Here is a 25,011-nt window from a genome sequence, read left to right on the forward strand (position 1 = left end):
ATCACTGTAGATGTCTTTTTAGGAGTTGCAGACATTCAAATGATAAACATATAATTAATCAATTATCAGAATAAAAAATAAATAAAAATAATGAAAGTGATTTATAATTAAAAATACAATTATTTCTGCCGGGTCATATTTGCCGAACAATAGCTTTTGCTAGAAGTGACTAAGTCAGAAATTTTTGTAGTTTCGAGCTTGTTGAGCCATATTTCAAACTCTTACGAGGGGTTTTTAGCAAAATATCCGTCTTTATATTCTCCACAGCGCGCCAAAATTCCCGCCCGAGATCTATTTTGAATAGCAATTTGGGATCATCTTCTTCATCTCTCTCTCTTTCGATCATGGCGGAGATCTCCTTCATCGCTGTGCAGTGCTTCCAGTGCTCAACCATGCAGGTACTACTTCACCAGAAACCTTGTCTCCTTCCTTCTCTATTGCTTCTTCTCCTCGCTGTGCAAATGGCTCGGCATCGGAGCAGGTAAAGCAGCAGAAGAGGAGCAGCAACAAATGGGTGTGCGCGGTGTGCAACGAGCGGCAGTCGGTGCGGCAAATCCACGCCCGCAGTTACCTCGCCAAAGACGTTCGCCTCTTCGTCCAGTCCTTCAACATGTCCCGCCTCGCCCATCCATCCAACGTCCCTGATCTGACCCCCCCTCTGCTCCGATTGGACGAGGAAGCCTGTGGCACTGGAAATAGAAGGAAGAGGATGGATTGGACGGAGTATTTGGATCCAGATCGTGAGGAAGCAGAGAAGGATGAAGACGGCGATGGCGGTGAGATTTTCCTTCTTTGAATCGCCCTCCATCGTTCCTGATATAACCCTCTTTTAAACTAGCAATTTGTTTGATAGGATCTGAATCTGAACCAAGGATAACTACTGAGTTGCCCCAGAAGAAACGTGGTAGGAACTTCACGAAATACCCTGGCGTAGGCCGTGCCGGCGGGGATGATCTCCAGCCTATTTCGTCCAAGAGACGAGCAGATCATTGCCAGGGTAATGGTTTATTAGAATTTTTCCACTTGATTTTCTTTTATGGATGTGTGTTTAGTTTGGGAAATTGATGAGAATGGTTACTATGAAATTTTAAAAAATGCATTTTTTTTTTTTTTTAAATTTATCATCTGAATATCCATCTTATTTTCTTTAGATACTGGACAAGAAAATAATTCTCATATTTATTTATTACTAAAATTCAGCTGACATGGCTGAAAGAAAGTTAAAAAAAATTTATCAATTGCATTTGTTTCTTGTTGTTTATTTTAGTTATTAAAGCATAAATTTGACATTTACATGGTATGCTAACAATTTTTGATAAATGTGTGGGCAAGTTACTGAATTGAACCCTCAACCTTTGAGTTTGGAGGAATTTGAACCCTTAATCTTTGATTTGGGAGAAATAAAATACCAACTCTTTTGTTGCGGAGGGAGTGGTATGCTAACAATTGCGTGTCACTCATTTCACAAGTTTCAGTTAATTCTGTATACAAAACTTCCCAAAATGCATACCTTTATATATATTTCGCTTTATTGTACCTTTACATTACAATATGCGTAAATGTATTTATTTGTTCTCTTGATTCAAATATACTCCAAACACTGATGTGATTCTACTATGGATTGGAATTATGGTGCTTTTTGTATCTTGTTGTAGGTGCTACTTTGTCTACGAAATGCCAGAAGATAGATATGGCTAAAACAGAGTCCAAATGGAGTGAGTATTTGGAAGAGTGTGATGAGGAAGAGGAGAACAAAAATATCAATGCTGATGGACAATCGGCGTCTGGGCTGAAGTTCCAGTTTAGTGATGTTCAAGTGGAAGAAGAAGTTCATCCTGACTTTAATAGATAGCCTTCTCGAACTTCATTCCAGTAGTTCCCTCACTCTATTATTTTTTATGTCAGCCTACTTTTGCTTGTTCAAATTACTGCATTTAATTTCAGTGATGTTCTAGGCTCGGTGGAAAAGGATCTACCTTGACTCCTAATCATTGCTTTTCCACACCTCATTGTAGTATTACCCTTACTCTGTTAAATGCTCAATAAGTCCTCTATTGCAACCATACGAGGTTACCTAATAATTAGATGCGTGCAAATCTAGTTCATTGATGTTACAGTTGAAGAAGAGCGAACACTTTCCTTCAAACTTAAAGCACTTTGATCAATGTGGTCCCTGAACAAGTGTGAAGTGATGCTCAGAAGGTCAGTGGATCAGTGATCTTTACTTTTTGACTGTTTAAATGGTCAATTAACTATCTAATGATTATATGTGTGCATTCCAGTTTAGTGTTAGCCCAATGGAAGGGTTTCAAGTGTTTCATTTAAGTACTTCCCTTGCTCTGTTATTGTGAAAAAACGCCCTTGTTTGTTTCTTCAGATTATAGTGTTCCCTTTACTGAATGTTGAATGAATTCCCTATGCTTACTATTCTATCCTATCTAACAGTTAACGCAATCTGTAGCATTGATTAGATTTATTCTCTGTCATCTCCCATTCCATGCCAAGAACCTGATTTAAGCCCTACCCACATCAACATTGAAATTTAGAGCATGGTTATTGTAATTGATGAATTTCCGGGGGAAGGCACACTCACTTGTACCTGTAGGCAGTATATTTTATTATGACTTAGGAACCACTTTGTCTAGGTGTGGGATCAGACGTTGCGAGTATTTACTCTAGTATTTTTTTTGAATAAATGTAATATTATGTGTATATACCAATATATATATATATATTGCGGTTTTTATCTGTCACCAAATAAAAAATAATAATAACGAAATTATTGACCCCATGATTTTTTTTATTTTATGTTTTTCATTACACATTTTAAAAGAAGTGTTTTGATGTTTTAATTTGTGAGGAAATGATTTATTTATTTTTAAAATTCATATAATTAGATATTAAATATGTAATAGGTTTTAATGAATAAATCATGGAGGTTTTATTAAAAATTAAAATGATGTATAGTTGCCTTAAATGAAAAAGGTATGATTTCTTTGTTAAAAATAAAAATATTCTCATGTTTTTTATGTTATATTGATATGATACATTAGATTTTATTATAAAGTAAAAAAAAAAATTAACCTAATTCTAAAAATAAAAATTGCTCTTCACACATAAAATAAAATTACTTTTAAAATAGAAGAATGGTATTTCTACACAAGTAATGCAAAATTACGCTATCTATTTTTTCCGGATGGTGTCAAACTTTACTTTCTATTTACAGCCACCTCTACTGTTCTTTCCATGATTTTTGTGTACAATTTAAAAGTAGTTGTGGAGCAGACCATTTGAAAATGACATATGTCATCACTAAGCATGAACACAATGTTGGGAAGTCTGGTTGCTGTATAGCATATTGGATGATTCATTGACTAGTCTGGTGGAAATTGGGCTTTGGCCTAAAACCAGTTCTGTACTCAAATATGTACTGGATTGTCTTTGTCATACTTTTGTAAGTTCCCATTCATTTCTCGTTATAGCTTACCACAAATAACATTTGATTGTGGCTTCCACAACTTAATGCTTGAGATATCTTTTGGTTTGTCATCATATTGTAGATGTTTGCTATGTTTCTCTAAATCTGGCTTAAAGTATGAAGTAGAGTATTGGATGTTTGGATTCATTGTCGAGGGCATGAAATGAAAGGTTGGGACCAATCTAAGTAAATTAGGTTTGGCTTGTCACTATTTGAGACTATCATGATGGTGTTTTTTAATTATCCAGAGTTCACTTGATGGTTGTCATGCCAAAGGATTCATGATTGGAAGAGTGCAATGCTATATCAGTACATTGAGTTAAAAGTCAAAGAATAAAAATACAAGTAACATGAAACTCAGAGTTTAAAGTCCTGCTATATTGAGTTTCTGGCTGATGGTTGTAGGTAATCAGGGATAGGATTATGCAAAATAGCCTCAGTAATTTCACAAAGTTTCTAAGCAAGCATACTCACAAAATATAGCATAAGGATAAGAAGATTGAATTCATTCCTTGACTGATTTTCGAAGAAGATCCTTCTCTCTTTTGTAGAAATTACAAACCTTATCCAAAGAAAGTTTGATTACAAATAAGTAAGACTTATTTATAAATTCATCCAATGATAGAATTTAAAACAACATTGCAGGCAGACTCCTACATGTTAAGGCCCTGAAATTTCCGAAATACCCATATCACTAACCTTTTCTCTTATATCAAAAGAGTTTTAGCCTCAAATCATGTGAAATCTTACTAATCTGCCCATATTTTGGATCGTCTATATCTTGTAATATTTTCCAAATCTTCCTGGCGTGTCATTAGCATCACAACAGATGTTTTCATGAGTAGCACCTGTGCATCTACATTTCCTTTGAGAGAAATAAGCACACATGCAAATTGTTTAATTTGGTGAGGAATATTCTGATCAAGAGTTCAATTGTGTATCAACAAATTATTAGCATCCTAATATGCATAATCGGTTTAAGATCATTATTCTTTAAGAAAAAAATTTTCTTTTTCAGATGGACTTGATTAGATAAAGTCAGTTGTTTAGATCACTTCAATGTTGATTTGGATGGTTTTGTTTTCTTTTTTCATCAATTCAGTCACTACTCTGATCCAAATCCGAACTCGCCTGCAAATTCAGAAGCAGCACACATGTGTAGCGAGAACAAGTAGGAGTACAACATGAGGTTTTGGGAGATCATGGAGCAGAGCTGGACAGCTGACTGATGAAAATACTCTGCAATAAATATTATTTTTGTACCAAATAAAACTTATATGTTGTGATGAGCAATTGTTGCTAAAAAACATTCAACATAACTATACTATCTCTTGTCAATTTGTTTATTTGCTGAGAATTTTTCCAGAGATGTTTGCTGCTTTTGAATCCCTTGAACAATGGTGCTGTCAAATTTACGCCCTAACTCGGTGATGACCATGGTGTCTTAAAGGTGAGACTGGTTTACCAAAATTATATTACATTCACCTTCCATGGAACCATAAAGGTGAGACTATTTACCTAAATTATTTTACATTCACCTTCCATGTTCAACAAAGGGTCATAAGCAGTGTTTGATTGTTGATGTTGGCCAATGAATTAACCTGATGTCTGTGTTGCATGTGCAGATGCATCAGGAACTACCAGAGTACTGATCTTGATAGTCAGGAATTGGTATGTGAAACATCATTAATTGTTGAAGCGAGCTCACCTAGCTTCTAACTGTTACACCAAGTAATTAGTCTATTGCTACCATTACTGTCACTAGCATTCGCGTTCATTGCTACCATACGGATTGAGGCTTAGACAGTGATTGATGAAGTGGTATACATTGTGTGTCAGAAATTTATTCTTCAGTAAAATGTGGTACTTTTTTGTGATTTCATGCTTTTACTGAGATTCAATTCTTCACATCTTATCACCGCAGGCTGATAATTTATGTCCATGTCCAGGAACCTTCAAGTCCAGATGGTGTCTGCCCAATTTGCTTCAGCAGAATTGTGAGGCAAGAATGCTCAACTCTGTAATTAGTTAAGAATCAGTGATATTATAATTCCTCTCTCCACTTCAGTATTTTTTTTCCTTTCACCAGCATCAGTTTTTAGATGAACCTACTTTTTGATTAGTTAAGGATCAGTGATATTAAGTCATCTATTGACCTCATTATTTTTTCCTTTCACTGACATCAATTGTAACATGAATCACCTTTACCTTAACATTTTTTTTTTTTTTGGTACATTCAAAAGCTCCCATGAATGTGGAAGTCACTTTGTCCTACTTTGCCAGCCTACTATACTGCTTAATTTTCAGGCAATTTACCTTATCCCCTGCCCTGCCTCAGTGTCTCTGCCAAGTGGTCCACTCTGCCCGGAGCCAGCCTGAAATCTATAGATGAAACCATAAAAGCAACTAAAATGATATATAGCCTTTAGTAGCAAGATAGAACACTGTCAGTATGGTTGGTGAGCAATTTACTTTGTTGCAATGATATACCAAGTGGTGTATTGGTAGCCGGGTCTCCAATAGAATTTTTTACAAATAGTAAGAGTTCGAATTTTGGGTGAGGGTGCATTTCTGGGAGTGTGAGTAGTGGTTGTGTGCGGGTGGTTCCAGCGCCCATGTGTGCGCGGGCCCCGCTCTTACTTGCTCCGACGAGACTTGTACACGTCTCTGCTTTTCTTAACGGCTAGATCGCTCACCTTGGCAAAAAATGATGTATTGAAGAACTATTGAAGGTCCTAGTGACAGAAGAATGGGTAAATAATCCACTCACCTGATTAACTGAATATAGAGATAATTTTCTTTCTTTTACTTTACTTTTATCCCTTATATTTTTCTCTTCAATTCATAAAGTATTGTATTGATGAAGTGAGACATGTTAGGATTAGGTGATTGGATAAATAGAAGGCAACAAATGATCATAAATAGAGGTGTACCTCCATGTCTCATTCTTATTGCAAAAACTAGCAAAAAGAGCATTGCATGGTGAAAAATTAAAATTTATTATCTTCTTTATTGTTATGATCTAACAACCATTGTTGTGCCAACTACTCTAACATTTCTCTCTCTGTTCATAAATAAATTGAAAGGCTGTATGGTTCTGGGAAGGAATAAATAAGGCTATATGGTATGGGATTCAACGTTTTGAGCATCAAAGCACTAATAAAAGACTATCTACTCAATGCACCCGGACTTTCTTCTCTTTATTTCTAATTAATAAATGTACGCTTTATCTGTTTTTTTCATAAAATAAAAAATGACATTCATTAATTGAGAGGTGTTCCATCACCGACTTTGCGTTTGCCAAAAGGGGGCAGTGTTTTTGAATTTGAGTTTTTACAAATTATACTGTCTGTAATTAATATTGCGGTGGAGGTAGTGCTGTTGAATTAACTCTTATGGTTTGTCTCATCTGTGAAGTATATATATCAGGGCTTGTTTAAATTTACTTTAAAAAAATTGATTTAAACTTTTTTGGCTAAATTCTTATCAAGAAATAGTAGTATATATTTTTAATATATTATATGATGTACAAATCATTTGAATTAGAAAATTAAAACAAAAAATTAAGATGGGCTTGTGGGAGAGGCTCATGTTGTTTAGAGTAAAGAATGATTAGAACTACTATGTAGCGTGGCAGGTCACAGGTGCACATTTAAAATTTTACGCCCGCGTATTGTAGATTATTGTTCATTCTTTTTATTAGGATCAAATATTGTAATTGTTTTCATTTTTAGAAAAACAATTTTATTTACAAAAATAATCCTTTTTTTAATGTGTTTTTGAGAAATAAAAAATCTTTCTTCCTAGTGTAATTGCTTTAATGTTTATCAATAAAGTTATAGTTTATTCATTTCTATTACACGAAAACCTTGTACATGTTCCACTAAAAACTAAAGTCATGAATAAAACATTAGTATTTGAATTTAAACATCCCTTTCTGAATCTTACTGCAAAAATGAAGGTGAATTTACTTCATCTCATGAATTATTAATTATTAAATCTTCCCAGAAATCCGCAAGAAATATCGCATATATATATATAGAGGTGCCAGTGCTGGTCCAGATCCTCTCATTCAAAAGTAAACGCTTTGTTTAAAACTCCACGCTGCCTTAAATACACATTCAAGAAGCAAACATGTACACATGTGCTTCTCTACCCAGTGAATTCAATCAAGTTCCCACAACCCATAAAAAATCATTCAATTAAAAATTTAACAGTTAAAAAAAAAATCCTACTTTAATTAAAGGGAACCTATTTAACATGATCACACAGTAAATAAACAATTCATTCTTTATCAATAAAAACAACAACAATAACAATAATAATAATAACAAAGGTAGTGAATAAACACTTAACTTTCCAAACCTACTTCTTGATATGCTTATTATAAAAAAAACACAAGTATCCCATAATCCATGCAGAAAGGACAACTTCACGTGAAATCACAATTATGATGAAACTAAAGAAAACCTAATTAAACCGGATACCTATGAATGCAGTCCCTCCATGGATTATCAGCATCCATCCATGAATCCTGAAGAGCTCTCCAAACAACACTACAAGCCTTGAATCCAGTCCCAAAAGCCAGCATCCAAACTCTATCACCAGCTTTGATCCTCCCTTTAGCCTCAAAATAAGCAAACTCATACAACACCAAGCTGCTCGACGTATTGCCAAAGCGATGCAAGCACATGCGCGCAGGTTCCACAACTTTATCACTGAATTTCATCAGTCTCGCAACCGAATCAATCACTGCTTTCCCACCGGCGTGAATGCACATGTGCTCGAACGCCGTCGTGAAGTCCGGCACATGCTGTGTCTTCTTATCACCTCGAAACATCGACTTCACGACTAAGTAAGCAAACTTGAGAAGCTCGGACACAGGGAGCACACGAGGTGCGAGAGTGGTTATATGGCCTTTGAGCCCAGCGCCAGCCACACGAACGAGATCTTTTGTGAGCGCAACGCCGATGTTTCCGTTCTCATCCTCGCGCTGTATGGCAGCGTTGTAAGCAGCGTCGTCAGCGCCGTGATGCGTGCGCAGAGTGCGGATGAGTTCCATTTTGGCTGACCAACGCCGGGATGGGTCGCTGGTCATGAGTGCAGCGGCGGTGCCAGCTCGGAAGATGCAGTTGGTTACGAGCATGTGACGGTTGTCACCGAAGTACCAGTTGAGACTAGTGCTTTCAGTGATGACAAGAAGAGCGTAGCCGATACGGTGGCGGAGAATACTGCCAGCGAGGTCCATGGCCATTGTGCCGGCACTGCAACCCATGCCTGATAAGTTGAAGGTTTTGACGTTTGATGGGAGTTTAAGGTGGTTGACGACGAAGGAGGAGAGTGATGGAGAAGGAGCGAACATGCTGCAAGCTACGATGAGGACGGTGATCTCGGAGGGAGAAACGCCGGACTTAGAGAGAACAGAGGAGGCGGAGGAGAACATGCCTTCTTCGGCTTCTAAGATGGCGTAATGGAACTTGGCTTCGTAATCAGTTTGGAAGAGGAATAGTGGGGCGTATGTCTCGTCTCCGAGGCCGGATTTCCGGTAAATGGCGCGCATGAAGTCGGCGCTTTCTTCGGAGTATCGGCGGCTGCGAAGGCCGACGTACTCGCATAACTCGAGAGTGCACCGGCGGTCATGGTCAGGCTTGAAGCATGTGTAGTTGAGGAGGAGAACTGGGAGTGGGCGTGTGGAAATGTAAGCTAAGATGGAAACCAAGGTGCACCATAAGAAGGAGAAGACAATGAGTTTGTTGTTTGAGAGTATGATCACTAGTTTTTGGTCTATGAGGTTTGATGATGATGATGTGAAGGAGAGGATTGCATGTAGAGCTAGTGTTAGTGATAGTAAGGTGAAGAAGATGAGTTTGAGAAGTTGGATTGTGGTTTGGGATTCCATGGGGGGTTTTGTTATAACTTATAACTACTTATAAGATAACAGAGGTGTTTTGAGGTGTTTGGTTTGGTGTTATATAGATGGAGTGGGGGATTGCTGGTTATTGAAGAGGGTGTTGTTCTGGCTGTATTTATTGAGCCACCTAACAAGGATGGGTATCAATGAATGAATCTTAGAGTAGTCAAAGGGATCCAGAAGAAGTCAGTGTAGGCAGTGGCATGACAAGAGTAGTGTCTTCTGAGAAGTATTTATTATTTAATGGATGCATGATCATCAATATCAGTAGATTGGTAAAAAAACAAAAAACAAATATATATATATATATATAGCCATCATCCCTAGATTTCAAATCTAAGAATGTCCATAGTCGCCATCGAATGAAAATCTGACGGCTCTTATCATTATGAACAGTAAAAAAACCGCGTTCTACAGTGTTGTGCAGTGATCATGAACAATAAAAAAAAATGTACAGTGTTTATATAATCAATCAACCATCGGATGATGATCCAACGGCTTAGATTTAAAAATATTCCTAGAATTGAAATCTAGGGACGTCCCTAAATGATATTTTCTCATATATATAAAGCTATATATATATATATATGTATGCCTCTTTAATGATAAATTATGGCATAACATAAGCTATTATTATTGACATTTATTTGTGGCAATTAATTAAGGAACTTTGATTGTTAGAGAGAAGTGGAGAAACTTTCAACAATTGGAGGGATGAGCTGTCTGATTCAATAGAAGATTAAATTTAAATAAAACTTATTATATGTAGTAGCTATGATTTAGGCAGCATAATTAAGACTTTTTCCCCTTGTTATTCTAAATAATAGTTCAAGTTTAATATAAGGCTTTGTATTAGTTGATAATTACTGATTTATCTCTATAAATCTAAATTAAAAAATTTATGAAAAACCAAAGCGCTCATCATATAAAGTTTATAAGTTATGGTAATTATTGGAGTATAGGCATGCAAATAAACATGATTATGACATAAGTGTGGATAAGCAATTATCTCCTTTTTATAGGGATATATATGTAATTTTCTTTTTTTTTTTATAATTATGTTTGTGTGAGTAATGGTAGAAAGTGGGTTTCTTTATATTGTGCTTTTCCTTTTTCTCTTTCTTCTTTGTAGTTTAAAATATCAATAATAAGCAAGTGAACTCTGCTTTTTATAATAGAAAATTATTTGAGAACACATAAAGTCTATTTTTAAAGCAAATATAATGTTAAAACTTAATCAACATGCAACTTGGCTTTATTTGAATTGAAGGTTGTTTTGAAGCCCAACAGTTGCACGGTCACACATCCAACCACATCGGTTGCACGGTCATGATCCTTTTTTGCAAATAAGGCCTTGAAAATTCTAATATTATTTCTATGTAAATTATCTCAGTCTTTTTTTTTTCTTTTTTATTTCCTTCAATAGTAGTTTGATATCCATTTAAAAATCCAATTAATTTTTTTTATAAAAATAAATAAACCATTATTTTATAAACAAAAACAACATAGAAAATAAAACTAACTGAAATAACAAATACTGACGACTAATAGTAGAGACCATTCTGAGCTAAGAATGAATCAAGGAACTACTCATGATTCAATCAAATATTTATCTACTTTGGATTAAAACTAGTTAAATTTATTTATTTAATTAAAAAAATTTTAAGTTTTTTTTTTTTTCATATAAAATTGTAACCGTTTTCGGATCTCCGAAATATCCAAACCGGATATTTGGGCTCGGGTATCGGGTGTGGGCCGCTATTGATCCGGATTCGCTTCGGTTGGAGGGAAGGTGGGACCCACATTTACCCTCCAATGGTTTCTTTTCAAATTCCCAAATTTTTTTTTTGTTTTTAATTTAATTTTTACTTTAAAATTTCTTTTGCTTTCATTCTCCGTCTCCTTCTTTTCATCTCTCTTTCTCTCTCTCGCTTCGCCGTGTGGTGCGATAGCCTTCCTCTTTGGAGGGAGGGAGGAGGGAGAGTGAGCTAGGGTTTGGCTCGGATGCTCTTGGTAAACATCTGGATCCCAAGGGATCTCTCTATTTTTTTATTTTTTTTTTATTTATTTTGCCTATTTTTCGTTGTTGCATTGGCTGTGGAGGCTGTGGATGCGATGTGTTTATGGCTTGATTCTGTTTAAGGGTTTCTCTATGTAGTTTGAGATGTGGATCGTTGTTGATTCAACTTGCATTGAGCTTTTGTGTTTTTAATGCGAGTTTATTTGAGTTTTTGGTTCAAATGTCAGTTCTAGTCAGCTTCGATTAGGTTTTTGGGGAAGAATGGCATCGCTGCGTATTTGTGAGTTTCCATACTGCTTATCAGGTTCAGGGTTTTGATGTTGTTTTCTTTTTTAATATTAAAGTTTTTTTTTTTTTTTGGATTTCTATTGCTGCTTTCTTTTTTCTGTTTTAAAAGTTTTTTATTTTAATTTTTTGTTGTTAATTTTTATTCGTGATTGAATCCGCCTTTCTTCTTTTGTATTTTTTTAAAATTTTTTTTAGCTATTTCTTCTCTGGTGGATGCTTACATGTTGTGAAGCTATGGAGTTGATTTGAATGTGACCATTGCTCAGACAAAAACTTGACATTGATTAGTGTTATTGCAGGCCCTGAGATCAGTGATTTCAAGGTTTGAAATCAAGGGCTCTGGGTGATGGGGAAATCACCAGGCAAATGGATCAAGACGCTGCTCTTTGGAAAGAAAACAACCAGATCTCATTCTTCCAGAACAAAAGATAATTTGGTACGCAATTAAGCTGATTTGTTCCTTAGATGACCTGGATTGTGATGAACTTCAAAGTGCTTTATTATAGTTTTGCTGACTGCCTTACTAACAGTGTGTGTGTTATTGCCCGTGTTATTTGAATACAGTCTAAAGTATTTGATGTTTATCCATTCACATTTTTATTTGCTATAGCAATTCTTGCTTTATTGTAGCCAGTTGTGTGTCACTAACTCACATTTTTAGTATTTTCCAGCGTCAAAAGTTTTGTTCATAAATATATCATGTTACTTTTATCTTTAGAATCTTGATAGCATCTGTCTAGGATCAACCTAAACAGTATCGTGTCTCCAGCTAAGCCTCCGGGCTTAAACCCTGATTTAGTAATACCATAATTTTTGTTTTCACATTTTTCAAATGCTTAAATGAAAAGACCATATTTCAAACTGACCTAATTTGCATTTCACTGATAAATCCTCTTTAAACAATGCGATTCTATTTTTCTCAGAGAGACAGCTGATGTTTTAGTTGAAATGAGGTTTTCGTTTGTGATATTAGCGTTCTCATTAAAAATGTTTAATTGGAGAATGAGACATCTTGTTTTTTTTTTTTTGCATATTTAAATTATCTTGTTGTTGAAACGTCATATTCATTTCACTGGTTTTGTCTTTTCAATGAAATTTTTTCCATCAGGAATTTGAAATTGGTATTTCCTGTAGCTCAAGATCCTTTTATGATCTCTCATTCTTCAGTAATGGTTTGCTGTTTGTGTACTTTATCATTTATGATTTATGGTACAAAGTCTACCCTCTATCTTATTCTTGGACTTAGTATTCAAGGTTTAAGTGGCTCATTGCAAAAAAAAATCCCATGCCTAATTTAGTGGAAACCCCATGATTGCCTACTTGGTTTAAGGACTCAGCTGTAAGCAGTTGATTTTGGCTTTGTAGTTATTACCAGAAACTGCATGGTTGTTAATGGTTGATATTGCTTAATTTTTCTGTTGCTTTGCTGCAATTTGAACTTAATGGTTAAAATTATTTTGTGGTTATTCTAATTATCAAAATTAAACCTTTGAATGTAAAACTTAGATATTGCAGTTCACAAATACTGAAATACACAGTTGTAATTGTACTTGTGATTCTCTGTAGGCTAGAAATGATAAAGGTTATTTTGGAGGGAAGGATCCACCTGCTTTGGCTGTAAACTCTCCTGTAATTTCTGAGCCGGTACTCGTCAGCGCTGGCAGAAGTGGTATCATCCCAGGGATAGAGAAGGGTGCACCTTCAAATTTACCAAATGATGGTGCAGGTGTAACACATCAACATGAGGATAAATCAGGAATTCTGGGACCTACTGCTTCAAATGACCAAGGAAAACTCCGGGAAGAACAAGCCGCTGTGAAGGCACAAGCAGCTGTTCGGGGGTTTCTGGTAATTTCTCCTTGGTGTGATAGAGGGCTTATAGGCCCATGATGGTGTCTACCACCCACTCATGTCAAACCATGTGAATAAGCAATGCACTATTATTTTTGTGAAATAACATCATCAATTAAGAAACTTGTGAACCATGAGAATGCACTAATTTGAGAAATTATTTACACTTTTTCTGTTTTACCCTCAAATTATTTTTGTTTATATTTTTTCTGATGATATCTATATTTATTGTCAGGCACGCAGGGCATTTCGGACCTTGAAAGGCATCATAAGGTTGCAGGCACTAGTTCGTGGGCATTTGGTGAGGAGACAAGCTGTGGCCACCCTATATGCTATCCATGCAATTGTAAAAGTGCAAGCACTGGTTCGTGGCCGGCAAACGAGGCATTCCTGTATTAGTGGTGAAATCGCTTCAAAGGTTTTCCAAGCAAAAGCTGGGGTAATTTTCTTAAATTTGCTTTGGGCAATATTCTTCTAGCAAGGACTAGAATGTCATTTTAGTTGATATCTTGTCATCTTCTTACTAAACTTTAAAAAATTAGATGGGAACGTACTTTGGCTTCATTGTGACTAAGGATGGCAATTTTCACATGTCTGATAGGTATCTAGGTAAACTCCATTGACAGATATCTAGGTAAACTCCACTTTAGCAGGATCTTTGAAAAATCCTTAGTGTAACAGTGTTTGGTCAAGGGGATAAGGATGCTGTGTTAGAGGATTTTTTTTTTTTTTTTTTTTTTTTTTTTTAGTTGAATGAAAAAATTTTATTTAAGCGGATTAAAATCTAACTTAATTAATAACAATAGAAACTATAATAAAAATTTTACTCTTAAAATAATAATAAATATTTATTAATATTTTTTAAATTAATTATTAAATATTTTTTAAAAAATGAATTTTATAAAAGTTAGAATAGTACTTATCTAACTTGTTTGTTTAGGGGAATAAGAATTATTCCCTAGCCAAATATTGTGTGTTAGCATATGTTTTTTATTTATTTAAAATATCTAACTAGTTTGGGATGGGTTTAACGGGCTTATGAATTTAGGTAGAAATTATAAATAGGTTTAAAGCAGGGTTAGATTTGAAAAATCTAAACATGTTTGTATTTGGGAATTGCATGTTTTTCACCCTGTAACATTACTACAGTAGATATTTGCCGCTAAAGTAGGAACATGAATTTAGCGAGATTATTTAACTCGGGGGAAAGTGGTTGTATGATGTCTAAGTAACGGGAATCTTTTATTATGCCCCAAACTTATGCATTCAACTAGTTTAGTTTGTGATAGGTTTAATGGACTTATGAATTTGGGCAGAGATCAAGAATAGAATTGACACAGGGTTAGGCTTGAAAAATTTAAAGGTGTTTAGATTTGGGATATGTATTTTTTAACAGATATATGTAACATTACCATCCCTCATCACTATCAGCCACTGAAGCATGAATATGAATTGGCGAGACTATTTAGCTAGTGGAAACAGGTTGTATGATGTCTAAGTAATGGGAATCTTTTATTATGCCACAAACTAATGCATTCATTACATTTATTTTTACTTTTCATTGTAAAATTAGATTCTTTGAGGCATTCTGTATGCACAGCTTAAGTTTTGAAGTCTCTCCTTTTGTTTGTACATCAAATTTGAGTCTGTGCTTTGTGGTACTTAAGATATTTTGTTCCATTTGGCACTCGAGTTAGGTTGCTAGCATAATGTTTCCGTATATTTGATTTCAGGGGATTAAAGTTGTGGGCAATTGGAGGGAGAATCTCTCAGCAAATGTATTTGTTAACAAGGTAATGCCAGTTTCTTTTTTATTCACAACTCACAAGCATGCTTAAGCCTTTGGGATTTATCTAGGCGTAGGAAGTTGTTCATAATGAGTAATTCTATTTTAGGTAGACGCATTGTTATTCTTATACATTCACAGCATCAATTTTCACACCCTCATGAACTTTTCTCCAGCTTCTTTCTTCATCACCTACTACAATGCCACTGCAAATCCATTATACCAATGGGGAACCTAATTCAAGCTTCATATGGTTGGAGCGATGGACTTCCTATCATGTATGGAAACCAGTATCCCCACCAAAGAAGACTCTTGATTCAAAACCTCAGACAAAAAGGCACACTTATGCAATGGAAACTGAATCAGGCAAGCCAAAGCGCATTCCTCGGAAAAATTCCACTTCTAATGGCACTGAATCCGGGCCAACCACCGGCACATCTGATCCTGAGAAACCCAAGCGAAACCTCAGAAAAGTTTCCAGCCCTGCTGTTGACTCAAAACAGGAACATCCACAAAGTGAGCTTGAAAAGGTTAAGCGAAACTTGAGGAAGGTATCTAATCGCGCTGCTGATGTTTCCAATCAAACAAACACTATAACAGAGAAACCAAGTCGAAGCTCGAGAAGGGTGGCAAGTGCCTCTACTGAAGTTCTAGAGCATGGAATGAAGGATTCTACAGAGAAGCCAAAGAAAGATATTCCACCTTCTGTAGAAGAGAAACCGGAAAAAGATTCTTCTCCCAGCAGAGAGAAAAAACCCGATGCAGAAGCCGCACAGAAAGGTATGACACCAGCGGAGCCAACTGATGATTGTCTTGCAATTCAAGTGCCTCAAATTAATGATACTGAAAAGGGAGAGGACTCTACTACAATGAATGTGGTTATTACTGCAACCAACTCCAAGGAAGAGCAAGCTAGTAATGAGAACCAGAAACATAGCAAGAGGAGATCTTCATTCTCAGCTAAGTCAGAATATGCTGATAATGGCTCTCCAAACACCCCAACGCTGCCAAGTTATATGGCAGCAACTGAATCTGCAAAGGCGAAGCTGCGCGCCCAGAATTCACCGAGGTTTGGATCTGATCCAATCGACAGAAATGGCTCCACTCGCCGGCATTCCCTCCCATCATCTACTAATGGGAAGTTGAGCTCACACTCACCACGAGCGCAAAGATTGTTACAAGCAAGTGGTAAAGGAAGCATTAGAAGTGACCGATCACTATTATCTTCCAGGGATGCCAATGGTATGAAGTTCATTGACAAATAACCGTCTCTAACTATCATATTTTGCTTGGTTTTACATTAGTTTAGCATTGTTTAGTATCTGTTCTGCAATTTGCATTGATTTTAGAAATATTTTGATTTTCAGAGAGGCCTATCCAAGTAGAATGGAGGCGTTGATGTTGATGAGAACATGAGAATTTAAGAGTTGATTTATGGAAAAGGTATGCTTCTATTATTCTGACTTCATTTATTTGCTTTTTTTTTGTGGTGTAAAGTTGTGCTGCATGTAATGGTTTGATGAATATCTGAGGTGTGGTGTGCCTAATAACCTTGTTGTCCGTCTAAGTATTCCTTTGATATTTGGATTGTGCATAGCTTGTCCGTTTCTCTTTGAAGAATGCTTACCTTATTATAATTTGTTAGGATAAGTAATCTGACTTGTTAGATGTCATTGTGATGTCAATGTGACAGATTGATGTTTGGTATTCCTTTGTCTTAACATTTTTACTTAAGATTATTGTTTCCAAGTTTTTTTTTTCCAGCTTTCATACCCTCAAAAGAATGGATAACTGCTATCGTTGTCGTGTGTGTACGCGCACGTGTGTGTGTGTGTGAGAGAGAGAGAGAGAGCGCTTCGAAAATTGGCATTTCAGTAATATCGGGATAAATAAACATGTATCATCTAGTGTTATACAAGCATGCACACTTAACTACCGCATCAATTAAGATAAGTTCAGTAATAATGCTATGATCTATGGGTATATTACAGAATTATCATATTAACTGAATCAAAGCTACAGAATCAAATTCAATATATTATAATGGGAAGCATTGATGTTAAACTCCATGTGCTGCCTAACAAACTGATTCATTGGCCTATTCAGTGGGGTGCCTTGGGTTGGGTTTAGCCTTTTTAAATAAGAATCATGGACATGCGAACCATTTTAATGAGCATTTAGAATTTGGTTAGGATCAAGGACAAGGCCAACAGGAGTAGCAGTTCCACCAAGTATACCTCTCCGAGTGGCAGAAGCATTAACCATTGGTTGAACATTTGTAGGTATTGGAGTTTCCATGGAGTGTCCAGAGATGCAGAGGTCTCCAATATCATCCTGTTCCCAGTACACCTCAACCATAAGCCCTCTTGGGTTTTCTGATGTCTGTGTTCCTGGGATCCCAATAAACCTTGCTCCTTTTGGTACCTGTAGAATTATTATCTCCTCCTTAAGTAACTAGCAAAATAGATAACAGCTACTAGTATGTTTTAAAGGGATTGATTAGTTACATTTCAAATGCTGGTTTGCCGTCTATGATACTCAAGTCTCAAATCCAGAAAGAACCATTCTGTTTTTCCTTACTAAGTGCTAAGTGAATTGTTATATATAATGTTTGAATTGTTGAATATGGTATTTGTATCTCAAATAGATAGGTTCAAATATCATTTTAACATTCCTGTTTTAAATTTTCTTGTCCGAAAAAGTAAGTTAACCAAAATTTTTACTTGGTTGATACTTATTATAATTAAATATTTTTCAAAACAATCAAATAATTTTAATTAATGAAAAAGTGTTTTAAAATTTTGATAATTAAACAAATTTATTTAAATAATTAACTCTGCTAAACAAAGGCTTGAGGATTGTGTTTTATCAGCAAATGGGCCTGAGCATTTTTAACTCGTAGTTTAGTTATAGTATTACTTGAAAAGTAGCAACAAAATTTTACCAAGATTGGGTGAAAAATCAGATCAGCTTCAAATAGGTGTACCTGAATTGCGGCACCAGATGTTAATCTCAAAGTGACCAAGTTCCCTTCCGCTGTTGAACTCTCCAGCTCTGCTTGCCTCGCTATGTTCAGAAAAACTTCCTCAAGAGTTGTTAGACCAAGTTGTATATCTGAAATCCTAAATTCTTCCTCCCTATCTTGAAGTTCAGCAAAAAAATCCTGTCATTGAGCAAACCAAACAATATCTTGTCATTCCTCCGGCTCTTAAAAAACAATAAATAAATAATCCACAACAAAGCAAAAGAACAGAGAAAAAAAAAGAAGGTAGTTATGTTACAGCTAGAAGGCCCTCTTTCTCATGGGGGATCACATAGGTCAGGAATGCCTGATTCTCCTCTTTTGGCTCCACTTGAAGCCGCTGCCAATTTCATAACAATATCAGTCTAAAACTTCACATCATAATTTTAATTTATAAAAGCCTATATGTTGTATCTAATCAGAGTTTCTTTTTAACTTACGTCTCTGAAGAACTGCTTCACAAGTCTAATCTGAGTCTCACTTGAAGCTTCATTTGTGTTTGGTGATTGGCCAGGAGTATTTCCAGCAAAACTAACGTTAGTGATATAACCACTCCCAAACTTTGATTTCAACCTTATCGAAGTCCCTATACAGCGTAGTCTTCCCTTGGCCATGATAGCTATGCGATCACTCAAAATGTCTGCTTCCTCCATAGAATGGGTAGTCAAAACAATAGCTCGTCCTCTCTTCGCATCCTCGATGATGTCCCATACATGCCTTCTATTGATAGGATCCATGCCTGTAGTCTGCACCATAAAATTCAAATACGCAAAAGATATTGAGCAAGCCATAAGATCAAAGTGATACAATACCCCGAGGCCGAGGATATGAATTTAATGGTGTGTTTTAAGCGTATGTGATATCTATGATGCTAAACAGAGGTGATGGATCTGGCAAGCAAGCTGGAAATGTCATCTTGTTAGTAAGAGATGCAGTTCTATATGCATTATAATTAATGCTATAAGGAAAAAGGGATATGCACTTTATAGCAGTAAGTTTCAGTATCACCGTACTGGTTCATCCAAGAAAACCAATTTTGGATCGCCAATAAGGGCAATTGCGACACTAAGACGGCGTTTCATCCCTCCACTGTAGCTACCAGCTCTAACTTGAGCAGCGGTTTCAAGTTTTACTTCAGCCAAAGACTTTTCGGTCACCTGCATAGGCAACAAATACAGCAAACTAATAAAGATGGCATGGATGAATGCAAGTAGAAGAGAATATAGTTGAATGATTTTTTTTTCTTTTACTTGAGAAGCTAGAAAGAAATGTTAAGCCCTTGTCAGAAGATACAAAATCAATTAAGGGAGGATTCATGAACAATTGCTAAATAATTAAAACTAAAATATTATTTGTTAATCCTTTAATGAAAGACTAGTTTGAAAAAATTCAAACTGAGGGAGAAAAGAAGAGAAATTAATGATAAAGGAAAAGAACTTTACTGGTACATTTTCTTGGCAATCTTATTTTCTTCATCCAGCAAACCACATGAAAACAGTTTTCCTTTATTTACAAGTTACCACCAATGCAGCAAACTTCATGCCCAATTTAACAACCAATGGATTGGTTAAAAATTTATGAAGCCAGAAAAAGCACATACCGATTTGATTGTAGAAGGAGGCAAACCTTTAATACTAGCAAACAAATGCAGGTGCTCTCGTGCTGATAATGCATCCCACAAGACATCGAACTGCAGCCCAAACAAAAGGTTAGTATGATAAAATTGATCAATCTTCTGTAATTGCATTTTCAGTGTTATATCAAGAAGAGAAAGTACCTGAGGACAGACACCTATCATCTTACGAATGTTTGACATGCCAACACAATTTCGAATGGAGTGTCCATAAATCAATGCTAAGAAAAGATATAATGGCTTTTGTTAATAATTTCCTGCGGTTATGGATTTTAAAAAAAATAAAAACTAAAGCTAAAGATAAAGTATGTTACCATCTCCACTCGTGACAGGTGTAATGCCCGTCAAACAGTTGATGGCAGTAGTTTTTCCTGCTCCATTTGGGCCAAGAAGACAAAATAACTGATTTTTTTCGAGGTTTAGCCATATGCCCTAGACATATTACAGAAGTAGCAAGCGGAATCAATAGTGAATTCCTAACACATACGGCAATTTATTGAATGGAGCCCTATCAGACCTTAACAGCATGATAAGGTGGAGTCTTTCGACATTTACAGCAGCCAATGTTCATGGCTCCAGGGTATGTTTTTGTAAGACCACGCATTTGGACTGCAACATTCAGATCAGTTGCATCTTGAGCTGTTTGCTGTTTTACAACTGTTTCCTCAGCGACGACGTCCTCATCATCTGGTGTGACATCATCTGGTGTTGGAATTGGGTCTATGCAACTACATAGGCTGCCTTCTGAAACAAAGTCAGATGGAGAAGGTAAGGTTATTGCAAAAACCAATTTAAGTTTAGTGAAACTTAAAATTAGAGTACAACTTATAAGGGAGTCCAAATACCTTCCTCTTTGTCTCCACCATTTCCTGTCCAATATGAAGGCTTCAGAAAGTAAAATATGGATTTCCTCACGCCATTTGAATTTGGAATTATATTGTCCAGGTAAATAGCCAAAAGGATCCACAAGAAGAAAGTTGAGATCAACCACTTATAAATATTATCCTGGGGAAACATACAAACATAATCAGACATGATCATTAAAAGTAATGGAGATTTAAGAGAGATTTAGGTTGTGAGCATACAATAGTTATCACACAATCAGTGTCATCAGCAGTACATTCTCCACGTCTTTGCCAACTAATCCCTTTGTCTTGAGAAGTGGCAGTTGCCTTGCCGAGCAAATCAAGAGCTTTGGCTAAAAGGTTTGGGGGAAAAAAGGACCAGATTATTCGGTATGTTCGTGAGAAGTTCTTTTCATATGGGAACCCAAATGTGGTAACAAGCTGCATCACAAAAGAATCCGATTATCACTTTTACTTGTGCCATCACATTTAAAAGTTCAATGTGGTCTACAGAGAAAAGTCTTACTTGAGTCAAGAAGCCAATTATAAATATTGAAAACCCAAATGTAGTTGCTGATGACGACTTGCTGATAAAAGTTGAAATCATGAAGGCAAAACCAAGCTGCAAAAGACATATGCATAAGATTCTTCCTTCAAAAGGGTATTTGCTCACATTAAAACGCCCCACCAAGAAAACAATGGCATAGCAAACTTAAAACAAAAACTAACCATGTTAAGCTGGAAGAGAAAGAAAACAAGGAAGAGAATGGGAAAACTGTTGTGCAAGAAAAAATCAAACTGAAACATCATCCCAAATAGCACTGTGAAAAGTGCTGAGAGGAGTGTGAGCAAAGCCTCCCACATAAGCCAGGAAAGCCAAAAGGCAGATTCATAAAGCCCCATTATGGACATTGCCTGCAGAAGTTCACAAATGCGAGTCCTCAGTACTATAGGCCATGGAAAATAGCAACTTGGTGAATCAAATATTCATATCAGTGAAACTGTATTTTGACAGTGAAGCACAGTAAATGCAATGACCTGTCGAAGCTTGAGCTCTTTTTCTGTAACCAAAGAGCTTATTTGGAACACAAAACCAAACATGGCTATTGCAAGGAAGAAAGTTGGCCCAGCCGTCCCAATAACAGAGAAAATTTCCGTAGCAGGGTGAGCAAATTCCTTTAGTCCGACAACCCAGCTAAACTTTGGATCTGAGCATGAACCGAATCCCCGATGAGTAAAATATACAGAATAAACATTAGAATGAAGGCAACAACAATAAGCAAGAAATGAAGTTGTAGTTCAGAAAAAGGATAGTCCAACGATGGACTATTGGCATCAAGAGTAACAAAGTTAGTCACTGGGTTGATTACCATGCTAAACTTACGAATCATACACTCATATAAGAGCTTTAGAAATTAATCGCCAATGGAAACAAATGTTCAATAACCTCAAGTCACTAGATGGTTCAGCCATATACATCATAAACAACAAACATATTAGAACAAATGGTTGAAAAGGTGCAAGATGGTGAGACCAAAAGGGCCAAAGGGAAGACTTAAGCTAAGTACCGGATAATGGATTTATCCACAAGATAAAAACGAAATTCTTTATGTAACTTACGCTCATGTATAACTGCAGTAATAGCGTTTGTAAAGATTAGAGTGTTGCCTTTGTCCCAAAAAATTAAATAAATAAATAAATGAATAAATAAATATAGATTAAAGAGAGTTGCACCTCCGATCAAAGACCTAGCAATTTCACGCTCAGCAGCAATTTGAAGTGGGACCTGAAACTTAAAAGTGGGGTCCTCATACTTCCCTCTTTTAGCCACAGGAGTTGAATTAGTTTGGATACCATAGCTTATGATCGTTGGTTTTCTTTCTACAAAGTGAAGAGCACCAGGGCATCGCAGTTGATTGCTTCCAAGCCATGCATCCACTTCATCAGGAGTTGTAAAGGATATAACCTGCAAATTTTTCAAACAATCCCTAACTCTTTGTGAAGAAGAACAAGAAAGGCTACGACACTCTCGTAAAGAACATTTTCTGCATATTAAAAATATCCGGACAAGCATACCCAAAAGTACTTGGACAAAATGAATTCTCTCCATATATTGTAATTATAAAAAACAATAACCGACAATATTCTGCAAACAAAGTTTGATAGGCAAGTTCGCATGAAAATCTCAAACCATTTAAAGGTTTCAGCCTGGACAATTCTATCTAACTTGCAAGTTTGGACTTTATTCACACCTTGCATGACAATTTTCACATTTCACATGGTATTGTCTACAGTTTAGGTTACCTTGGGAGTTGGGACTTATAAAATTTATTCCTCATGTACAAGCACCCGATTCATAAAACAATAGCCGATTTACGAATAAAATATTCATTAAATATACATGGCCAGTTCCTGAAACAGCAGCTGATGGCTGATTTCCGAAAAACAAAGATGCCTAACATAATCTCAAACACCGCCCCCACCACTACAATTTTCTATTTCAAAATTCCTCCGATATAGAACCAGTAAGCTATCAATATAGTCCCATTCATTCTGATAGACTAAGATATAAAGCAACAGATGATAAACAAAAATCACCATAATTCATTCAATGAAACCATTTCACTGAGATCTTAAGCTTCGCGAACCTAATTGAATTCAATATATAAGCCAATTCGATAAAAATAAAATTCAAAAGCCAACCCACATCTTATCGAGACATCCAAATCCCATCAAAGCAAAAAAATGGAAAAATGAATTAAATCATCAAAGAAAGAGGATTCGCCACCAAACCTTTTCAGGAGGAATCACCCTTCCCGGATTGTTCTCCATGATGCCCTTCACAATCTGCCCAACCCGATTGCTCCCGTTCCCGCTCCAGACGAAATCGAAGCAGGGCACCTTGACAAAGAACTTCTCCTCGCAAGGAGGAATCGGGGGAGCAATTAGGGCTTCCGGATTATCAACGTTATCATACGCTGATCCAGCCCGCGATCGAGCTGCTTTATCGATGCAAAAGATGAGGAAAATGAAGAATAATGAGGAGAAGAGCTTCAGAAACGCCGATCGCTTGTGCCTCCATGTGAGGATCGCGTTCTTCATCGTCAGCGCCCTGTATTGCTGCCATAGAAGCTGAGCCCCAGTCTGCAACTCCATTGGCGAAGGAGAAGCTCAAGATCCAGATCACTGGCCCGAGATCTCCGAGCAAGAGACGGGGGGTTTTGCTTCGGTATATATTTATATATATATAGCGGTGGAGATGCGGGGGCGGGATCCTCCGTTTCTCGCGAATTTACGGGGATACGTTGCGTTTTAACCCCTTAAAAAGTTCAAAATTACTTCTCATTCTTATTTGTTTTTTCCTTAACAACTGTGCATCAGGATTCGTTTTTATATAGATATATATATATATAAAAATTGATTATGCGCCCGCAATTGGTAAAAATCTCACATTAGATGTGGTTTGTTTTTAAGATTTTGGACTGTAAATTTTAGTAGAAATAAAATTAAACGTGATTTATTGAGTTTTTGTGCATGAAATAATTGAATAATTTAGATCAAAATATTATGTATTTTATTTTTTACTGTATAATTATTTATAAACATAATAATCACTGTTTATTAATAGCTGAAAATCGTTGGATTGAAATTCGATGGACCAAAAACATGTCTATGCAATTTTTATATATATTATTATTTTTTTTTAAAAAATTTTATATATAGATAGCCCTTGAAAGATAATTAATTTATTTACCACTCTGCCCTTTTTGAAAAAGACATTGCACTACTCCCTTTTACTTTTATATTGACAATTTTAATTTTTTTTAATTTTGGTTAAATTATATGTTAAGTGTACTCTTTAATTTTTATTAGAGCAAGGTCAAGTAATTAGAAAAGTCAAGAAGGTGCTTTCAAGTTTTCTTGATTTTAGAGTTTAACATATCATCATAGACTAGAATTATTTTATAGGCTACTATGGTAGAAGAATATTGCTCTTTAGCTTAGGATTTTGGTTTTATGTTTTGTTTTCATATCCAAAACTCTGGCTTTATGAATCTCTTTATTTGTTTATTTTTCTTAACCGAGTGTTTCAGCTCTTTGTAACAATATATATATAAGATGGGGTAAAGCCTAATTTTTATCAAAAATATATTAGCAACTATGTATATTTTATTTA

At 35.9% G+C, this 25,011-nt stretch overlaps 4 protein-coding genes across 6 annotated transcripts; 2 read left to right on the forward strand and 2 right to left on the reverse strand.

Annotated features, from left to right (window-relative positions):
* Window positions 1-299: 299 nt before the first annotated feature.
* On the forward strand, window positions 300-4,708 carry LOC120253183 (MRN complex-interacting protein). Its single transcript, XM_039261503.1, has 5 exons — window positions 300-398; window positions 482-776; window positions 854-997; window positions 1,656-2,202; window positions 4,581-4,708. Exons 1-4 carry the CDS (start codon window positions 345-347, stop codon window positions 1,850-1,852), a joined length of 690 nt encoding a protein of 229 aa, XP_039117437.1. The 5' UTR covers window positions 300-344; the 3' UTR covers window positions 1,853-2,202; window positions 4,581-4,708.
* Window positions 4,709-7,739: 3,031 nt separating this feature from the next.
* On the reverse strand, window positions 7,740-9,431 carry LOC120253070 (3-ketoacyl-CoA synthase 2-like). The gene has a single exon (XM_039261336.1). The coding sequence runs from the start codon at window positions 9,375-9,377 to the stop codon at window positions 7,953-7,955; it is 1,425 nt and encodes a 474-aa protein (XP_039117270.1). The 5' UTR covers window positions 9,378-9,431; the 3' UTR covers window positions 7,740-7,952.
* Window positions 9,432-11,275: 1,844 nt separating this feature from the next.
* LOC120253067 (protein IQ-DOMAIN 31-like) lies at window positions 11,276-17,752 on the forward strand. Of its 2 annotated transcripts, XM_039261331.1 has the most exons (8): window positions 11,276-11,402; window positions 11,997-12,133; window positions 13,264-13,545; window positions 13,784-13,987; window positions 15,282-15,341; window positions 15,511-16,576; window positions 16,702-16,777; window positions 17,617-17,752. In XM_039261331.1, exons 2-7 carry the CDS (start codon window positions 12,044-12,046, stop codon window positions 16,731-16,733), a joined length of 1,734 nt encoding a protein of 577 aa, XP_039117265.1. In that variant the 5' UTR covers window positions 11,276-11,402; window positions 11,997-12,043; the 3' UTR covers window positions 16,734-16,777; window positions 17,617-17,752. The 2 variants fall into 2 exon arrangements, with proteins under 2 accessions (XP_039117265.1, XP_039117264.1); XM_039261330.1 differs by lacking the exon at window positions 17,617-17,752 and having other exon boundaries at window positions 16,702-17,041.
* Window positions 17,260-24,071, reverse strand: LOC120253066 (ABC transporter A family member 2-like). 2 transcript variants are annotated; one of them, XM_039261329.1, is made up of 16 exons: window positions 23,628-24,071; window positions 22,569-22,800; window positions 21,873-22,042; window positions 21,564-21,749; window positions 21,361-21,456; window positions 21,075-21,275; window positions 20,835-20,994; window positions 20,507-20,730; window positions 20,304-20,421; window positions 20,134-20,210; window positions 19,957-20,046; window positions 19,370-19,513; window positions 18,797-19,102; window positions 18,616-18,696; window positions 18,321-18,497; window positions 17,260-17,758 (listed from the first exon to the last, which is right to left on the reverse strand). In XM_039261329.1, exons 1-16 carry the CDS (start codon window positions 23,988-23,990, stop codon window positions 17,501-17,503), a joined length of 2,883 nt encoding a protein of 960 aa, XP_039117263.1. In that variant the 5' UTR covers window positions 23,991-24,071; the 3' UTR covers window positions 17,260-17,500. The 2 variants fall into 2 exon arrangements, with proteins under 2 accessions (XP_039117263.1, XP_039117262.1); XM_039261328.1 differs by having other exon boundaries at window positions 20,507-20,733; window positions 23,628-24,070.
* Window positions 24,072-25,011: the final 940 nt, after the last annotated feature.

The sequence above is a fragment of the Dioscorea cayenensis genome, chromosome 26 (genome assembly GCF_009730915.1).
Source record: "Dioscorea cayenensis subsp. rotundata cultivar TDr96_F1 chromosome 26, TDr96_F1_v2_PseudoChromosome.rev07_lg8_w22 25.fasta, whole genome shotgun sequence".
Classification (NCBI taxonomy): domain Eukaryota; kingdom Viridiplantae; phylum Streptophyta; class Magnoliopsida; order Dioscoreales; family Dioscoreaceae; genus Dioscorea; species Dioscorea cayenensis.

Coding starts and splice junctions, on each gene's coding strand:
- LOC120253067 (XM_039261331.1), top strand. CDS start 12,044: ATGGGGAAATCACCAGGCAAATGGATCAAGACGCTGCTCTTTGGAAAG. Junction 13,988..15,281: donor TTTTCCAAGCAAAAGCTGGG/GTAATTTTCTTA, acceptor ATTTGATTTCAG/GGGATTAAAGTTGTGGGCAA. Junction 16,577..16,701: donor ATCTTCCAGGGATGCCAATG/GTATGAAGTTCA, acceptor TTTGATTTTCAG/AGAGGCCTATCCAAGTAGAA.
- LOC120253070 (XM_039261336.1), bottom strand. CDS start 9,377: ATGGAATCCCAAACCACAATCCAACTTCTCAAACTCATCTTCTTCACC.
- LOC120253183 (XM_039261503.1), top strand. CDS start 345: ATGGCGGAGATCTCCTTCATCGCTGTGCAGTGCTTCCAGTGCTCAACC. Junction 399..481: donor TCCAGTGCTCAACCATGCAG/GTACTACTTCAC, acceptor GCATCGGAGCAG/GTAAAGCAGCAGAAGAGGAG. Junction 777..853: donor GGATGAAGACGGCGATGGCG/GTGAGATTTTCC, acceptor TTTGTTTGATAG/GATCTGAATCTGAACCAAGG.
- LOC120253066 (XM_039261328.1), bottom strand. CDS start 23,990: ATGGAGTTGCAGACTGGGGCTCAGCTTCTATGGCAGCAATACAGGGCG. Junction 20,995..21,074: donor CTGATTGTGTGATAACTATT/GTATGCTCACAA, acceptor ATGTTTCCCCAG/GATAATATTTATAAGTGGTT. Junction 18,498..18,615: donor AGAAAGAGGGCCTTCTAGCT/GTAACATAACTA, acceptor GCTCAATGACAG/GATTTTTTTGCTGAACTTCA.